Source organism: Lemur catta, chromosome 10 (assembly GCF_020740605.2).
Source record: "Lemur catta isolate mLemCat1 chromosome 10, mLemCat1.pri, whole genome shotgun sequence".
NCBI lineage: Eukaryota > Metazoa > Chordata > Mammalia > Primates > Lemuridae > Lemur > Lemur catta.
The window spans coordinates 7,230,192-7,246,648 of record NC_059137.1 but is presented as its reverse complement, the minus strand read 5'-3'; the positions used below and the strand labels follow the sequence as shown (position 1 = coordinate 7,246,648).

General features: G+C 58.3%; 1 protein-coding gene across 1 annotated transcript; it reads left to right on the top strand.

The window, feature by feature from the left end:
* The first annotated feature begins 6,230 nt into the window (after window positions 1–6,230).
* Window positions 6,231–16,114, top strand: CERCAM (cerebral endothelial cell adhesion molecule). Its single transcript, XM_045563295.1, has 13 exons — window positions 6,231–6,458; window positions 7,878–7,988; window positions 8,156–8,273; window positions 8,824–8,958; window positions 9,098–9,302; window positions 11,102–11,221; window positions 11,559–11,635; window positions 11,718–11,824; window positions 12,748–12,880; window positions 14,175–14,302; window positions 14,458–14,661; window positions 15,074–15,320; window positions 15,609–16,114. Exons 1-12 carry the CDS (start codon window positions 6,262–6,264, stop codon window positions 15,318–15,320), a joined length of 1,782 nt encoding a protein of 593 aa, XP_045419251.1. The 5' UTR covers window positions 6,231–6,261; the 3' UTR covers window positions 15,609–16,114.
* Window positions 16,115–16,457: the final 343 nt, after the last annotated feature.

Here is a 16,457-nt window from a genome sequence, read left to right as displayed (position 1 = left end):
CTGCAGCTCGGGGGGAAGCAAAAGGGATCCCGGGCTGGGAGGGGGAAGGGGCTGCCTGGGCCCAGAGGAGTTAACAGCTCCCAGGCCTTGGCCCAGCAGGGCTGCCACGCTGCAGCAGCGGTAGGAACAATTTTAGCAGAGGAGCCAGAGCTGCTTCCTGATGGGCAAAACAGCTGGCTGCCTGGAGAAAACAGCTGGCCTGTTCCCAGCCTCCTAAGAAGAGAGGCAGAGCCTCAGAGGAGGACAGCTGCACATCTGGGATCCTAGGAGAGGAGAGCATGGCCAAGAAGGGGAGAGAGGGTGGTCCTTCGGAGTGTGTGTGGGTGTTGGGGGAACCCTGGGGATGGGGGGGCGTGGGCAGATTCCTAGAGCAGAGGCCAGGTTATGCTAAGTCTAAGCAGAATGGGCAGGGGTGCCTCCAGCTGGGCGTTAGGGGTCTCAGTCTTCCATTGAACAGGAAAGATGAGGGGAAGGGGAGCATATGGGGACGAGCCCCTGCTCAGCCCTGGGTCCTCTTGGAAATGGGCTTGGAGGTGGGGAGATGGGGAGGGCGCCCAGGCTGGCCTCCTGGGTTCCCATCTGCCGAGCTGCACCCAGAACCGGGACTGGGGCGCGGGCCCGTCCTGGGCCAGGATCCTGGGCTGCCTTGGCCACAAAGCAGGACAGGGGCCCAGAGAGCCCCCAACTCAGGAGACGTGAAGCTGGCAGCTGGTAAGAGCTCCATCCAAGCATCCCCCCTGCTTTGGGTCCCCATTCCCAGCTTGCTTGGCTGCCAGGCCATGAGGACCCCCAACCTGGGGGGCCCTGTTTGGGACTGGGGCACCTCTAAGGTGCCCTTACCATTGGCAGGGAAGCAGCACCTTGGACCTCGAATGAGTTTGGGCAGGGTCAGCAAAGGGTTAATGGGGTGTGGCCAGAGTCCACTGGACCAGAGCGGCCTACCTGGGTTACTGACCCCCAGGCCCCAGAGGTCTGACACTGCGAATTTCTCTTAGACCCAAAGGGGCTCCTCTAGCCCCTCTCCCTAATCCCCAGGAGTAGGGGCTTGGCCCCCAATTTGGGTGTGCCAGCCTCAATGTCCCTCTCGCCAGTGAAGGCCATGCTACAAAGCCTTTGTCAGGCGGTAGGCCTTGGAACTGCGGCTCCCAGGGGGAAGAAGGTACTGGGAAAGGGGACAGGTCTTGCAGGGTCTCTACTTTAGGAAGCCAGAGTGAAGCCCGGGGTGCTGGCGCCACCACTTGGCTTTGGCCAGAACTACAATGGCTGTGGACAGTGAGGAAGCTGCCGGGAGAAACCCTGAGCCCGAGCAGGTGTTGGTCCATCTGGGCTGATTACTACTCAGCCACATAGGCCCAAACGGTCATTTTTTTCCCCAGGTGTGTACCCTATATGAACTGGTTACTGAGGCCTTAGCCCCACAGAACAGCAGTTTCAGAGTTTAGCCTGCAGCAAAATTACCTGGAAGGCTTGTTACTACTCTGAGTTTTGGATTCGGTAGGTAGGGGGAGGGCCTAAGAGTGTGCATCTCTCAACTCTTAGAAGGCCTCCAGGTGAGGCTGATGCAGCTGGTCCAGGGACCACACTTTGAGTACCACAGCTTCAGAATTTCTGTGAATTTGGCCAGCATTACCTTTGCAGGGTGTGTCTTTTATTTTGGGGCAAAAAATGAGTGTAAGCGGAGTACAAGTGCAGGATCAGTCCACCTCAGCCAGTGACCCTATCCTATTTCTGTTGGGAGCTCCCACCCCTGCCCTCCCCCTCCCCCTGGCCAATGCTCACCAGCCCTGCTCTAGGACTGGGGAAAGGATGGTGACTGCAGAGGACAGGTCCCTGCCTCAGAACTCAGAGCCAGCCAGGTTTCCCATGGTATCTCTCACCTGGAGGTCTAAAAGGCAGCTCAGAGTGAGATCCCAAACTGCAGCTGATTTGCGCATTCCACCTGCTCCTGCTCCAGTGCTCCCATTCAGCAACCAGCCCACCCCGTCCAACCACCTGCTAACTTCGTCCCGATTCCACATTCTGTCTCACACATCCACTCCCACAAGGCCTGTGGGCTCTGCCTGCATCATACCTCTCACCTCTGCCTTCCAGAATCATCTCTCCCTGTACCAGGGTCTCCCAGCTGCCATCCTTGCCCCTGTGTCGGCCCTCTAAGATGCAGCCAGGGCAACTTCTTTGAGACAAATCACATTATTCCTCTGCTTATTCCTCAATGTCTTTCTATGCCCTCTAAGATGCAGCCAGGGCAACTTCTTTGAGACAAATCACATTATTCCTCTGCTTATTCCTCAATGTCTTTCTATCTGTTGTACTTTAAAAAAAAAACCAAAATCCTACCATGGCTTCAAGGCCCTGGGTGACCCAGGCATGCCCACCTATCCTACCCCACCCCTTAGCACACCTGTTGCTCACCTTACTCCAAGCCCCTTGTTTGTTCCCGCCCCAGGGCCTGTGCCTTACTTGTTCCCTCTACCTGGAACCCTTTTCCCCCAGATCGTCCCTTGATTGGCTTTTCCTTTTGCACCAAAATGTCTTCTCTGACCCCTCTATTTGAGTGTTGCCCCACTCCCAGCTACTCTTAGTTTTCTTGATCACTTGTTTTAGTTTACTCATAGCATTTACCATTCCTTGAAATTATCTATTCACTTACAGGTTTGCTTGTTTCCCGTCTGTGTCTGCTCACCAGAACATAAGGACCCTAGGAGCAGAGACTGTGTCTCGTGCACCTTTGTGTCTCCAGTACTTAGAGCACTGCCAGCACATGTGCTTAATATGTATTTGCTGAATGAATGGGATCGTGTAGAATACCATGTAGGGGTGTGTCCCCCAGACATGACATCAGGGAAGGCTTTGCAGAGGAAGGAAGTTTAAGCTGAGACTGCAGGGCCTCTAGGATAGGAGTTGTCCAGGAAGTGAAAGACCAGTCCAGGCAGAGGGACCAAAGGAAAAAACTCCAAAAGCATGGAGTGTTTTGGAAACTGTAAATCATGCAATTTGGCTGGAGCAGAAGGTGGAAGGGCGTGGAGATCAGAGGAGTTGGAAAAGCCGCAGGCAGGCAATGCAGGGCCTTGCTGCCCCCTGAGGGTTTTGAGCTCTATGCCAAGGGCAATGGGCAACCTGTGAAGGGTGTGAGGCATTTTAGAAAGGGCTGCTGAGTGCAGAATGGTTTCCAGGGGGGAAGCCCAGTGGTGTGTGTGGGGGGGTAACAGGCTGGGAGGTGCAGTGGTGCAGGTGGGTGACACTGATGCCCTGAGCCAGGCAAATGGCAGAGCAGAAGGAAAGAAACGGCTGTGTGCAGGAGATGTTGTGGAGGTGGCCTGGCCACGTGAGAGGATGGAATTGGTGACAAAGACAGAGGGATTTGTCATCAATGACACCTAGGTCTCCAGCCCGAGGGACAGGGTGGGCTGAGGTGCCAGTCCCTAGAATGGGGGGAGCCCTGGAGGGAGAGCAGGTTTGGGGAAAAGATTGGGGTTCTGTTTGGGACAAGTGGAGTTTGTGTCTGGGTGGATGGCTGAGATGTCAGGTTTCCAGAAAGAGGGAGTGGTCCATGCAGTCAGCTGCTGAAGGGGGGCTGAGCCCTCTTGGATGAGGGATGAGGAGGAAGTGTCCACTCAGGGGAGTGGCCAGAGGACTCCGGTCTCAGCAGGAGCAGCTTGGCTGCAGCAGCCTTGGCACATGTCAAGCAGGAACAGAAGGAAGCGAGGAAGTGAGCAAAGTGCAGATTCTCCACCAACAGGTTTGGAGGGAGAGAGTGAGTTAGGGCCACAGCTAGAGGCTGCACAGTCACCTTGGTTGGTGTTTTCTTATTTTAAGTTGGGGGAGATTCAGGTCCTTTGGCATGTGTAAGAAAGAACCAGAAAAGAGGGAGGTTGGGGATACAGGAAAGGCAAGGGGACAGTATGGAGACCAAGGGTGGTTCTGTTGTGAGGAGGGGGCACCTCTTCCACTGTGAGAGGAGGGAAGAGCAAGAGGCTGGCTTGAGGGCAAGGGGGGGAAGGTTTGGAGGCTGGAAATGAGAGTTCCCAGATGACAGCTTTTATTTTCTCTCAAAAGTAGCAGGGAGATCCTTGCTGGGGGAGAGAGGGTGTGGAATCAGGGCTGGAGAATACTGGGTGCATTTGAAATGCCACTGAGGAGAGGGGGCAGGGAGCACAGGGAAACAGGAGTGTTGGGGCTGGGTGAGAGCTCACCTGGGGGTGGCGCTCATGAGTCTGCAGTAGCCCTAACCTGTGCCAAAGCAAGATGGCTACAGGGTTCTTCTAGGCAGGGGCAAACCCTGGGGCACGGGAGTTAGTGACAGGCTGGACCACTGGTGGACTAGGGAGGGACGGAGTGGAGATGGGAGGACTAGTGGGAGGAGGAGGAGGACTTAAGGCCAGGGAAGAATCTGGAAGCCCCCTCTCTCTTAGTCCATTTGGGCTGCTATACAAAATACCTTAGACTGAGTAATTTATAAACAACAGAAATTTATTACTCACACAGTTCTGGGGGTTGAGAAGTCCAAGATCAAGGCACCAGCAGATTCGGTATCTGGTGAGGACTCATTCCTTACAGACAAGGCCTTCTAGCCATGTCCTCTTGCGGCAGAAAGGTCAGACAATCTCCCACAGGCCTCTTTCATAAGGGCAGTAATCCCATTCATAAGGGTGGAGCCCTCATGACCTAACCACCTCTCAAAGCTCCCACCTACCAAGACATTGGTGACTAGGTTTCAACACATGAATTTTGGGGTCACAAATATCCAGACCATGGCCTCCTCATGACCAATAGGCCAGGCAGAGGCTCTGGGATGGGTGAGTTAGGGGACACTGCTTCACTTCAGAAGGGAATCTCCATTCTGCACCTGGGGGTGGCTTCCTGCCAGAGGCCACCATGCAAGGGAGGGGTCTCTTGTATCTCCCCAAGATGCTGCCATTGGACTTTGGGGCCTTCTTATTGCAGGACCACTGGCCTGGAAGTGGCCCTGCTGGAAGCTGTATCTGGCATCTGGTGGAGGCTTTGGAGCCAGGCTGGAGACAGGACTGCAGGTGCAGTGCCCCTACATGCTGCCCCATCGCTAGGTAAGTCCCTTCCTTGCTGGGCCCTCACCCTACCCTTCCACCGTTCCCTGACCCTGAGAAGGGGCTGAAGGACGACCCAAAGGTGCCCACAGGAAAGTAGACCTTCCAGGTGGTGGGAGGGAGGATGAAGGGGAAACTCTTCTCTCCTTCCAACCCCCTGAGCAGAGCCCTTCCTGTATGTCAGCCTCCATGCAGAGAAAAGTTTAAGTGTATTCATTCTCTGAAGGAATCTCTGCAAACCCTCCCAGACAGGTGGTGTTACCAGCCTAGGAAAAGTGACCTGAGGTCGGTGGCAGGTGCCCAGCTAGAACCCACTTCTGCTGCCTCCACGCCCCTCCCCTTTTCTGTTCCTCTCCCAAGAGAGGGGGGAGACTCCTTTCCATCCCAGCAGGCTCCCAAGGACCCCGGCTCGGCCCCAGGGAGGCTGTATCCGCTGTTTTAGAGGGGGGCTGGGGGGCTGCGAGGGGCTCTGTGGCGCCCCTAGTTCTGCACTCAGACTTAAGAGTGGGCTTTTCTCTCTGAAAGGGCCGGAGCAATGCTGGTGCTGGCGACCGAGGCGAGGATGGTGACGCGCGGGGATCGCCAGACGCGGACCGCCGCGGCACGGCGAGCCCAGGTCAGGGAGACCCGGTCCCCGCCCCCTAACTCTGGCCGTCCTCTCCCGCCCACGCATCGCCCCGCTGGCCTGCGCAGTTCCCGTCTGGGCCCGCCAGAGGGCGCCCCGGGCGGAGGCGTGGGCGCGCGCCGGGGAACCCCGGCAAGGCCGCGGGGTCTGCGGCTAAGGTCCGAAGTCGGATGGATGGACCCGGGAATCCGGATTCCAGGGGCTGAACACTTAGGGATCCGAGGCGTCGAGGGTTATCAGACGCCCGGCCGGCTCAGATGCCGGCACCCAAGACTCGCCCCCCACCCCCCTTCACCCCTCCGGAGTCCAGCCGGGCGGGGCTGTTCCTAGGTGGTGTCTGGGGCGGGTCTCCGGCCTGGCTCCCGCGCCCCGGGCCGAGGAGAGGACACTCGAGAATCCACGCCCCGTGGCGGAGAGTGGGAGCCCTCTCTCGGGGGTTATGCTCCCCATCCCCGCTCCGGGTCCGCCTCGGCGCCGCCCGGGCCCCAGGCCCCGCCCCGCCAGGACGCCCCGCCCACTCCCCGTGGCCCGGCCGGGAGCCGGGGGGGCGCTGCCGCCGCCCGAGCGCCCGCCATGCGCGCTGCCCCCGCCGCCCCGCTGCTCCAGCTGCTGCTCCTGCTGGGGCCGCGGCTCCAGGCTGCGGGCGTCTCAGAGCCGCCGCTGCCCGCGGTGGTCCTTGCCATCCTGGCCCGCAATGCCGAGCACTCACTGCCCCACTACCTGGGCGCGCTGGAGCGGCTGGACTACCCCCGGGCCAGGCTGGCCCTCTGGTGAGAGAGACCCGGGCATTGGCACCCACTGGCATCTACTCCCCAGCCTCGCAGAGGGCCCCCGTCCCAGGCGGCCCCATCAGCTCCCTGCCCAGACACCACGCAGACAGGCCCCTACCCTCACAGGCAGGCCCTCCACAACCCCGAGCCCCAGACAGGACCCCATGCCCCTGGCGGGCAAGGGCAGACCTCTGAGGCCATAGGTCGACCCGGGGACACTCACCTCTCCTCTGGCCCCCTATTTCTCTTGGGGCCTCCCCTGGGTGTAAGTTGGGCCCACTCTGTCTTGCCTAGCCCCCAGAGCCCAAACGCAACCCCCAGTGGGACCTGTGGTTGGCTTGAGTTGGAGAGGAGCAGACAGGAACCTCGGGAGTCCTCCGGGCACCACGTGGCAGGGACCGTGGCAGGGATGGGCCGGACAGGAGGGTCCTGAGGAGCAGGCGGGAGTGCCGTCACCCTGGGCTCGTGTGCACAGGGGTGTCAGACTGGCTCCCCTGCAGCTTGGCTGGTGCCAGCTCCTATTAGCAGAGGGGCTGGGTCTTGTCAGCCAAGGGTAGCCCCCCTCCCTGGAGTCACCCTGTGGCTCCCATAGGGTAGTGGGATCAGAGACCACAATCTCCAGCCTATAGTGGGAGCAGAGAGGCGTCCCGGGGTTAAGGTGGGGGATAAACTGAGAGAAATGACAAACCACCCCTCACAACACACCAAAAGTTGGGCTGGGGGTGGAGCTGTGGCCTGGGGAGGCCGCCCACAATTACCACAGTTTGGGAGTTAGTTAGCTCCCAGCCCTATAAAAGCTGACACGTAGTTAGTCTTCACTTGTGGGGAATTGGCTTAAAGGCGCAGCATCACCTAAACCCTGGGCTCCTGCCTAAGCCCCCACCTCCTTATGAGAGCTGCTCCCCAGGAGAGGGGGGCTTTGCTCCATGGCAGCAGAGCTCAGGCCCATCAGCCTTCTCAGGGATGCTCAGAGCATGGTTTGGTTCTTATTAAAACTTGTGGGTGGAGGAAAACAGCAGCTCTTCTGTCTAGCCCTGATTCAGAGAGGGAAAGGGGCTGGCCTGTGGTCACACAGCAAGGAAGGAAGGTAACCAGGGAGTATGGCAAGTGTGATCCTTAAAGCTGAGGTACCTTTCATCTTTCAGAATGCATTCGCCTTCTCTTCTCTTGGCCCGTGACATAGGCAGGACAGCTTAAAGTTGAGGGAGGAAGTGAAGCCGAGAATGACGGGACTTGCCTGAGGTCACACAGCAGGTCACAGAACTGTGATTAGGACCTGGCTGTCCTGCCTCCATACCTAGCCTCCACTGCTCCCAGGAGAGGCCAGCCTCAAAGGTGTTGGTGCTTTGGCATCTAGGCTGCCTTGGGGTTCGGTCCTGTGGTGGCTGAACCCCTCACCCTTTTTCTTCTGTTCCCCAGGTGTGCCACAGACCACAACGTGGACAACACCACGGAGATGCTACAGGAGTGGCTGGCAGCTGTGGGGGAGGACTATGCAGCTGTGATCTGGAGGCCCAAGGGGGAGCCCAGGTGGTGATGTGAGGGGAGGTGTGCAGGGGAAGGGAGAGAATGGCTGCGACCCAGAGAGGAAGGGGCAGCCCAGGGCCACAGGCTCCAGGCCAGGGCTCTGGCCACTGTTCTGCAGGGAGAGAGAAGCACTTACCCCCTGGGAACATCTCATCTCTTTCTCCCCTCAGGTCCTACCCAGATGAAGAGGGTCCCAAGCACTGGACCAAAGAGAGGCACCAGTTTCTGATGGAGTTGAAGCAGGAAGCCCTCACCTTTGCCAGGGGCTGGGGGGCTGACTATATCTTGGTAAGAAGCCTCGCCTAAGATTGGGCTTCTGAAAGGTGGCAGTATCAGTCCCTAACAGAAATCTTGCTATGACTGAACGACCTGAAGGCTGGATCCATCAGCAGGCTACCTAGGACAGAACCCAGACCAGAAGTTGAGCCTGGATCCCTATGTTTGAGCTCAGACTAGGTACTAAGCCTGGATTCCTGAGATGGATCCCAACATATATACCGAGCCTAGTTTCCTGGGTTAAAGCCCAGAGTATAAACTGAGCCTAGATCCCCAGACTGGAGTTCAGAGTAGGTGTTTGGATCCATTCCCTAAGCCGTCAGATAAGGTCCTTAGATCAGTAACTCGGATGTAATCTTTGGACCCAATCCCTGAGCTGAGCCAGTGCCCCAGACTAGATTCCCTAGTCCAGAAACAGATCTACTGGGTTTGTTGGTTAGATGTCTCTAAGGGAACTCCCATTGGATCCTAGGAGCCACTCTAGGTCTCTGGCAATCTGGAGGGATCAGTGAACTCTGCAGCCCAGACAGGGCTGGGGCCTGTGACATCCTCCTCCCCAAAGTTTGCAGACACAGACAACATTCTGACCAACAACCAGACACTGCGACTTCTGGTGGAGCAGGGACTTCCAGTGGTGGCCCCAATGCTGGACTCCCAGACCTACTACTCCAACTTCTGGTGTGGGATCACCCCCCAGGTGAGGCCAGGTATGGGGCCTCAGGAGGCTTGAGGTCCTGGGAGGAGGGATATGGAGGGCAGAGAGCCTGAAGGCTGTGGGGTCTGTGGGCAGTGGCAGGGGGAGCCCCTTCACAGCCCAGAGCATGTCGCTTCCCCAGGGCTACTACCGCCGCACAGCCGAGTACTTCCCCACCAAGAACCGCCAGCGCCGGGGCTGCTTCCGTGTCCCCATGGTCCACTCCACCTTCTTGATATCCCTGCGGGCTGAAGGAGCCGCCCAGCTCGCCTTCTATCCGCCTCATCCCAACTACACTTGGCCCTTCGACGACATCATCGTCTTCGCCTACGCCTGCCAGGCTGCTGGTGAGGACCAGCCCTCCTTGAGCATTTCTTGGAGGTCCCTGGGCCTTTGCACATGCTGTTTCCTCTGCTTAGCACATCCTTGACCACTCTGCATTTCATCCTGTTAATTCTCACAGCCTTTCTTGTAACCACCACCCCAGTGGGTTAGATGCCTTTCTGGCTGTCCCCATCTTGGCACTTCTATGTATTCCTTCACTAGTTGAATATTTCTAGAGCACCTGCCGTGTACCAGGCACTGGGAAGACAGTGGGGAGTAAAATCAGGTAGCCCCTGCCCTCCTGGAGCCTCCAGTCCAGTCAATCAAAAGACCACAAAAATCGATGTCCAATCACAATGGTGACAGAAGGAGAACTTCTTGATTGTATGTGCTCTAGGAGCTTAGACTAGAGTTAACCTGGTCAGGGAAGGCTTCCTGGAGGGAGTGAACTTTTGAGCTGAGATTTAAAGTATGGGCAAGCATTGACAAGGCAAACAGAGCAGGAAAGAGCATTTCAGGCAGAAGGACCAGCAGATGCAAAGGCCCTGTGGTAGCAGGGAACATAAGAAGGATGTGGCTGGAGTGCAGCGAGCACAGGGACACAGTGCAGGCTGTGGCAGGAAAGGGAGGCAGGGGCCAGACTCTAAGGACCGACAGGCAAGCACCTGATCTTTAGCCTGAGCGTGTCGGCAGCCATCAGAGGTGTTGTGTGTGATCAGATTTGCACACTGAAAAGATCACTCTGGTGTTGGTAGTTATTTTTAAGATGAAAGTTCCTAGAAAGTGTTTGGGTGTGGATGGAATAAATCCAGTCCTGAGGAAGCGTCAGAAGATGGGAGACAGAGACACCGATGTTGGGCTAAAGTTCCTGAGAAGGTGGCAGAGAACGCGTTATTCAAGATGTAGACAGTCTGGTGGGTGGAGAAGAACTTCACTGGTGGTCAGGGTGAACTAGAGGTGGCGACTTACACCTGAGCAAGCGGCGTGTCGGTTGTGGCCAGCGTGGAGGGTGCTGTGAGTCTGTCTTGTGCACCAGGTGCTGGGGAAGTCTGCAGTGTACAGGCATACAAGAAGCAAACAGTCTCATCAAGTGCAAAAAGCAAGTGAAGGCAAAACAAATAAATGGAGGGGAAAAAAGAGGAAACAAAAACACTCCCTTGTTTTTTCATCACTACCACTACTTCAAGGGACAGCCGTTGTTAATTGGCCAGTGCTGGGAAGGCCATCCGGCTGCTGCGTCCCTGCTCTGGGGCAGGCTGTGTGCTCAGTGCTGGGCACGGACACCACGTGTCTGCCCTGAGGGTAATTATAATAAAGGGGACAAATATTGAAGGGGGAAAGGCCACTCTGGGTGTCAGGTGGAAGACAACACGGAGAGAAGTGGAGGGCTCTGGGCACAGGTGATAGTTCTTGGCTCAGGGTAGGGCGGTGGGGATGGGGAGAGAGAGGAGGATTTAGGGGTGGAGCCACAGGGCCCACTGCATCCTGGGGCTGTCAGCAGTGGGAATTGGCCTGCTCCTTCCTCACCTTGACCCCCTGATGCAGGGACTGTGTGTCTTGCTCATCACCACTCACCACCGTAGCCCTGGTGCCCAGTAGGTGCCTTAGACAGGTCTGTTGAATGAATAAACCATCTCAGCAGGAAGACCCCTTAGATATTGTGAATCAAGCCCTTTCTCCCTCTGGTCCCACAGGTAGGGAAGCTGAGTCCCAGAGAAGACTCTCACTTTGGGTCACTGGCAGTGCCGGGCCTAGGACCTCTGGGTGGGTTCTGAGGGCCTACCCCCCGCCCCGCCAGCACTCACTCAGCCTGTCCCTGCAGGGGTCTCAGTCCATGTGTGCAATGAGCATCGTTACGGATACACGAATGTGCCCGTGAAATCCCACCAGGGCCTGGAGGATGAGAGAGTCAACTTCATCCACCTGATCTTGGAAGCTCTAGGTGAGGGCTGGGGCCTCTCTCCACCCCCTGCTGCTGGGGCTCCCTGCCTCCCCACGGCACCCCTTTTCCTGGGCCCCTGACCTGGGTGGGCACTGGGCTTGGGGTTCTGGCCTTGCCCGTAACTTGTTCCATAACTCTGAGCAAGTCCCTTTCCTTATTGGCCCTCAGTCTCCCCAGTTCTACAGTGTGGGGCCAGGTAGATCCTGTGATCTCAGGGGGCCCCTCCTGCTGGGCCTTCTGCTGAAGAGGGCTGGAGCGAGGCTGGGGGTTAGAACTTCAGGTGGCTGCTAACGGGAGCCAGGAGGGACTCACGGTTGGGACCTGCTTCCCTTTGCAGTTGATGGGCCCCCCATGCAGGCCTCAGCTCATGTGTCTCGGCCCCCAAAGAGGCCCAGCAAGATGGGGTTTGATGAGGTAAGTCCCCCAACCTTCAGGACCGGGGGCTGGAGGTGGATGGGCTCTCCCCTCCCCACCCCTGCACTCATCTCCCCCCTAGGTCTTTGTCATCAGCCTGGCCCGCAGGCCCGAACGCCGTGAGCGCATGCTGAGCTCACTCTGGGAGATGGAGATCTCTGGGCGGGTGGTGGACGCTGTGGACGGCCGGTGAGACTTCCTGGGGATGGGGCCCTGGGCACTTGCTGGTGGGCAGTGTGGTCCGTCTCTGAGCTCCCTGGGAGTGGGCAACGCAGCCAAGTTGAATGAGTTTCCTGTTCCAGGAGGTATTCAAGTAGGGCCTGAGTAATACTGTCTCAGGGAGTTCAGGGCAGGCGCACACAGTGCAAGATGCCTCCCTCAGCCCGCCAGAGGGAGCAGAGGACAGTGGTTAAGGTTGCAGGGCCTGGGGCCCAGCTCTGCCACTTACCTACCAGGTGTGTGCTCTCTGGCAGGTTACCCCCGGCCCCCAGCCCTGTCATGTAAATAGCAAATAATTGTGCCTTGCTCTCAGGGTTTGCTAAGAGTTCAGGAGGAGTTAGCCAGGGCCCGACACATGGTAAGTATTCCAAAGGGTTAGGTGTCTTTGGAATCATTAGTCTCCATCCTGAAGTTGGGTGCCTGAGGGGTGGGGGTCAGGGCAGGCCGGCCACGTTCCCCAGGGGAATCCAGAGGCCAGGCTCCTGTGGACACCAGAGGTCACATGGCCCCATGTGCCCGCTCTGTTTGCTTCAAGCCCTCAGCTCGTTTGACCATAGGATGTCCATCCTTCGCTTGGGCCTCTGCCCAGGAAGCATCTCTCATGTTCCCACATTCATCCGGGGGTGCTTCCCGCTCAGGCAGCCTCCTGCCCCCCTGTCCCCAAGGGTCACCCCTGTCCTATCAGATGGGGACCTGTCCTAACAGTCTTGTCCTATCATAACTCCCAAGGTGGCCACGGTTCCCCAGGTCTAGTCACTGACAGCTTCAGGCCACACAAAGGAGTTACGTGGCTGAAATCTCCTTCCAACCAGACCGCAGTGTGACTGTCCCCAACATGCACAGGCCAGGCCCCTCTGGAGGGGGTCTCACTGCGATACTCCTGTGTCCCTCAGGATGCTCAACAGCAGTGTCATCAGGAACCTCGGCGTGGACCTGCTTCCCGGCTACCAGGACCCCTACTCGGGCCGCACGCTGACCAAGGGCGAGGTGGGCTGCTTCCTCAGCCACCACTCCATCTGGGAGGAGGTGAGGACGTCCGCTCAGTGGACACGCCAGTGAATGAATACGTAACAGAGACCCGGCCAGCAGCTTTGAACCTCCTCTGCACTCAGCCCCGGACCGGGCCCCCCTGAGCGGTGCCCTATTCGTTCTGCAGTCTCTCTTGAGCACCTACTGTGTGCTAGGAGATTTTCTGCTCTGAGAACACAGAGGGGAACGAGGAACATGCATGTCCCCTCCTTCCTGTGATAGAGGAATCCTCCTGGGGCTCAGGGACCAGAGGAGGGGACAGAAATCTGAAAGAGCCAGCCTTGCAGTGGAGGGGAGAGGTCTGGGCTATTCTGAGAGTGTGAACTGGCCCCAACTCCTGGTGTGGGGGTCAGGGTGGGCCTCACCATGGGAGGGTGGGAGAAGAGCCTTCTAGGCAGAGGAAAACCATGGGGTGAAGGCCTTGAGGCAGGAAGGTGTTTAGGGGCAGAGGGAAGGAGGCCTAGGGCCTGGCACGTGCCCAGCGCTTGGCCAGGCCTCAGCCCAGGGGCTGGGGCATGAGTGCAGTGGAGAGGTCGCTGGTCACTGAGAGTAAAAGCAGGGGAACTGGGCCCTCCAAGGGTACCACCTCCAGGTGATGGGCACAGATTCCTTATTTTCTACCGTAGCCAAAATATACACGTGTATGTGTATGTGAGCTTATAGTGATATTCATGTTGGTTTTTTATCCTCTCTGAACAAATTGAAGGATGATATAGTTCACTGTTTACTGAGCTGATTTCCTGTTCTTTTCACATTTCCAAAGTTACAAGAGGTATATTTTCTTTGGGACGTTGGGGGCTGGAGTCTCCCCTACCCCTGCCCACCCCAGCTTCCTTTAGGAAAGCTGAGGCCAAGGTGACAGGCTGGGCCCTGGAGTCCAGCAGAAGCAGGTTCAGATCCCAGTTCTTCCACTTCCTGCCTGTGTGTCCTTGGACAAGCGATGTCCCCTCCTTGTGTGCCTGCCTCCCTCCTGCAACAGGGGGATGTTTTCTGCCCCCAAGAGCCCCTGGGATATCATAGTCCTCAATGAATGTACCAACGGTCATGTCTACCATCATGATTCTATTTGGACAGCTTGATTGGGAGCTTGGAGGGCCTTGAATGCCAGAGCGAGGTTAGAATGTCAGCCCCTAGGCAGTGGGAGCCCCAGTAGGCTTTGAAGCAGCTGTGCGACGTGGCCAGGGCCGAGCATTTGGGATGCGACGGGCCAGGCAGAGTCTGTGGGCTGTAGCCAGGAGGGAAGCAGGTAGTGATTCTGAAGAGCCGTCTCCCACCCTATTGTGTACCACAGGTGGCTGCCAGGGGCCTGGCCCAGGTCCTGGTGTTTGAGGACGACGTGCGCTTTGAAAGCAACTTCAAGGGGCGGCTGGAGCGGCTGATGGAGGCGGTGGAGGCAGAGAAACTGCCGTGGGACCTGATGTAGGCAGCCTGCGCCCCGGGGCCAGGGAGCCGGGGGCCTCGGGGATTGCCTCTTCCTGCCTGGAATCCTGGCTGGCCCCACGGGAGGGGCCGAGGGAAGGGCCCCTGACACCCCAGGACTCAGTGACTCCTGGGATCCTTGGTGTCACTTGCAGCTACCTTGGCCGGAAGCAGGTGAACCCTGAGGAGGAGGCAGCTGTGGAGGGGCTACCAGGCCTGGTGGTGGCCGGGTACTCCTACTGGACACTGGCATACGCCCTGAGCCTGGCGGGCGCCCGCAAGCTGTTGGCCTCCCAGCCTCTGCGTCGCATGCTGCCTGTGGATGAGTTCCTGCCCATCATGTTTGACCAGCACCCCAAGTGAGGCTCGGATGGGGGCGGGGCGGGGCAGGGGCGTCCCATCCAGGAGCCCACCTTAGCAAGTGGTAAGTCCCCTCCCTGGGCAGCTGGCGAGATTGAGGCTGGCAAGGCCAAGTCACTTGCCCCACGTCACCAAGGAGTAGCCCAGCCTAGCCCTGGAGTCTAGACCAAGCTAGGTGTGAATTCTGGCAGCCTGTGTGGCTTTTAATCAAATGACTTTCCTGTTCTCAGCCTCAGTTTACCCATCTGGAAAATGGGGATAATAAAAATCCCACTTCTCAGGGCTGTTGTGAGGACTAGATGGGAGGGCAGTGCGGTGCTTTGGGCAGGTGAGGTGCCAGTTCTGCGCTGGCGTGTGGTCTGGGCGGAGGGGCCCGCCTCGGCCCCCCTGAGCTGTCCTCCCACCTCGCAGCGAGCAGTACAAGGCGCACTTCTGGCCGAGGGACCTGCGCACCTTCTCTGCCCGGCCCCTGCTTGCTGCCCCCACCCACTACGCAGGGGACGCCGGGTGGCTCAGTGACACGGAGACATCCTCCCCCTGGGATGACGACAGCGGCCGTATCTTCAGCTGGAGTGGCTCACAGAAGACCCTGCGCGGGCCCCGCCTGGACCTGGCTGGCAGCAGCGGGCACAGCCTCCACCCCCGGGATGAGCTCTAGGTGAGGCTGGCAGAGGCCTCTAGCCCCCGGGCCTTGGCTTTCTCTCCCCTTCTATGGTGTGACTGTCTTGGTCTCTGTTGTCCCCTTCTCAGCTTTCTTCTCTCTCCCCTCTCTGTCTCTGGCTTTGTCTCTGTCTCTAGCTGTGCCTTTGGCTATCTCCGCCTCTCTCTCTAGCTCTTTCTCTCTATCTCTGGCTGTTTCCCTGTATCTGTCGGCGTCTGGTCTCTCTGATTCTGTGTAAGTAACTCTAGTTCTGTTTCTCTCTTCCTGCCCCTCCTGTCTGACCAGGTCCAGATGGTGACTCCAAAGAAGCTGTCAGGAGCAGGCCACAGCTCCCAGGGAGCAGAGGAAGAGGTTTCTGGCAGGAGCCACAGACCCGGAGAGACCTGGCTGCCACCTTAGGCACGGCCCCTCTGCCCTGCCAACCCATCTTTCGTCGGGAGAAACCACTCAGAGACGGATCCCCTTCCCCAAAGGCCACACAGCAAAGGGGCAGGACTTGCAGGCCCCTGGCCCTGCCCGGGCTGACTCAGGGCCTGGGGTAGAGGGAAGGAGGTGGCTCCCCAGCCTTCCGGGTCAAGCTGGGCAGACCTCAGGAGTCCGGCCCTCCCCAGGACTCAGCCCCTGGGGCCCCTCTGCCCCCTTCTACCTCCACCTCAGCCTAATCCCCAGCTCCACCTTCAGGTCTCACCAGCACCCTCTTCCTGGCCAGTGGGAGGTGCAGGGAGGTGCCGGGAGGTGGACCTTACACACCTGGTGCCCAGCACAGCAATAAAAGCCAGCTGATACTTGCACTTTATACTTTTTAACTCTGCATCTCAACCAGCCGGGAGGAGGCTTCCCTGTCTGTGGGTGAGCAGTTGGAGAGACAGAGAGGGGAGGGCAGCCGGAGGAGGCGTCAGGCCACTGGCATCACCTCCTTGCTGGGCAATCTTGGGTGGCTGCTGCCCCTGCCCTGTGCCTTGGTCTACTCGTGGGTAATTGGGGCTGGGTGTGTATAAAGTGGCCTGGCCAGAGCCTGGTCCACGGTGAGTGCTCAGCTGGTGGGGCTGATGTGGGCCTCACTGGCGGCCTCACCTTGCTGGTCAGGTGGGCCCAGGCCACCCAGGCTGCTGGTGCCCTTCTTGGCCCTCTGGA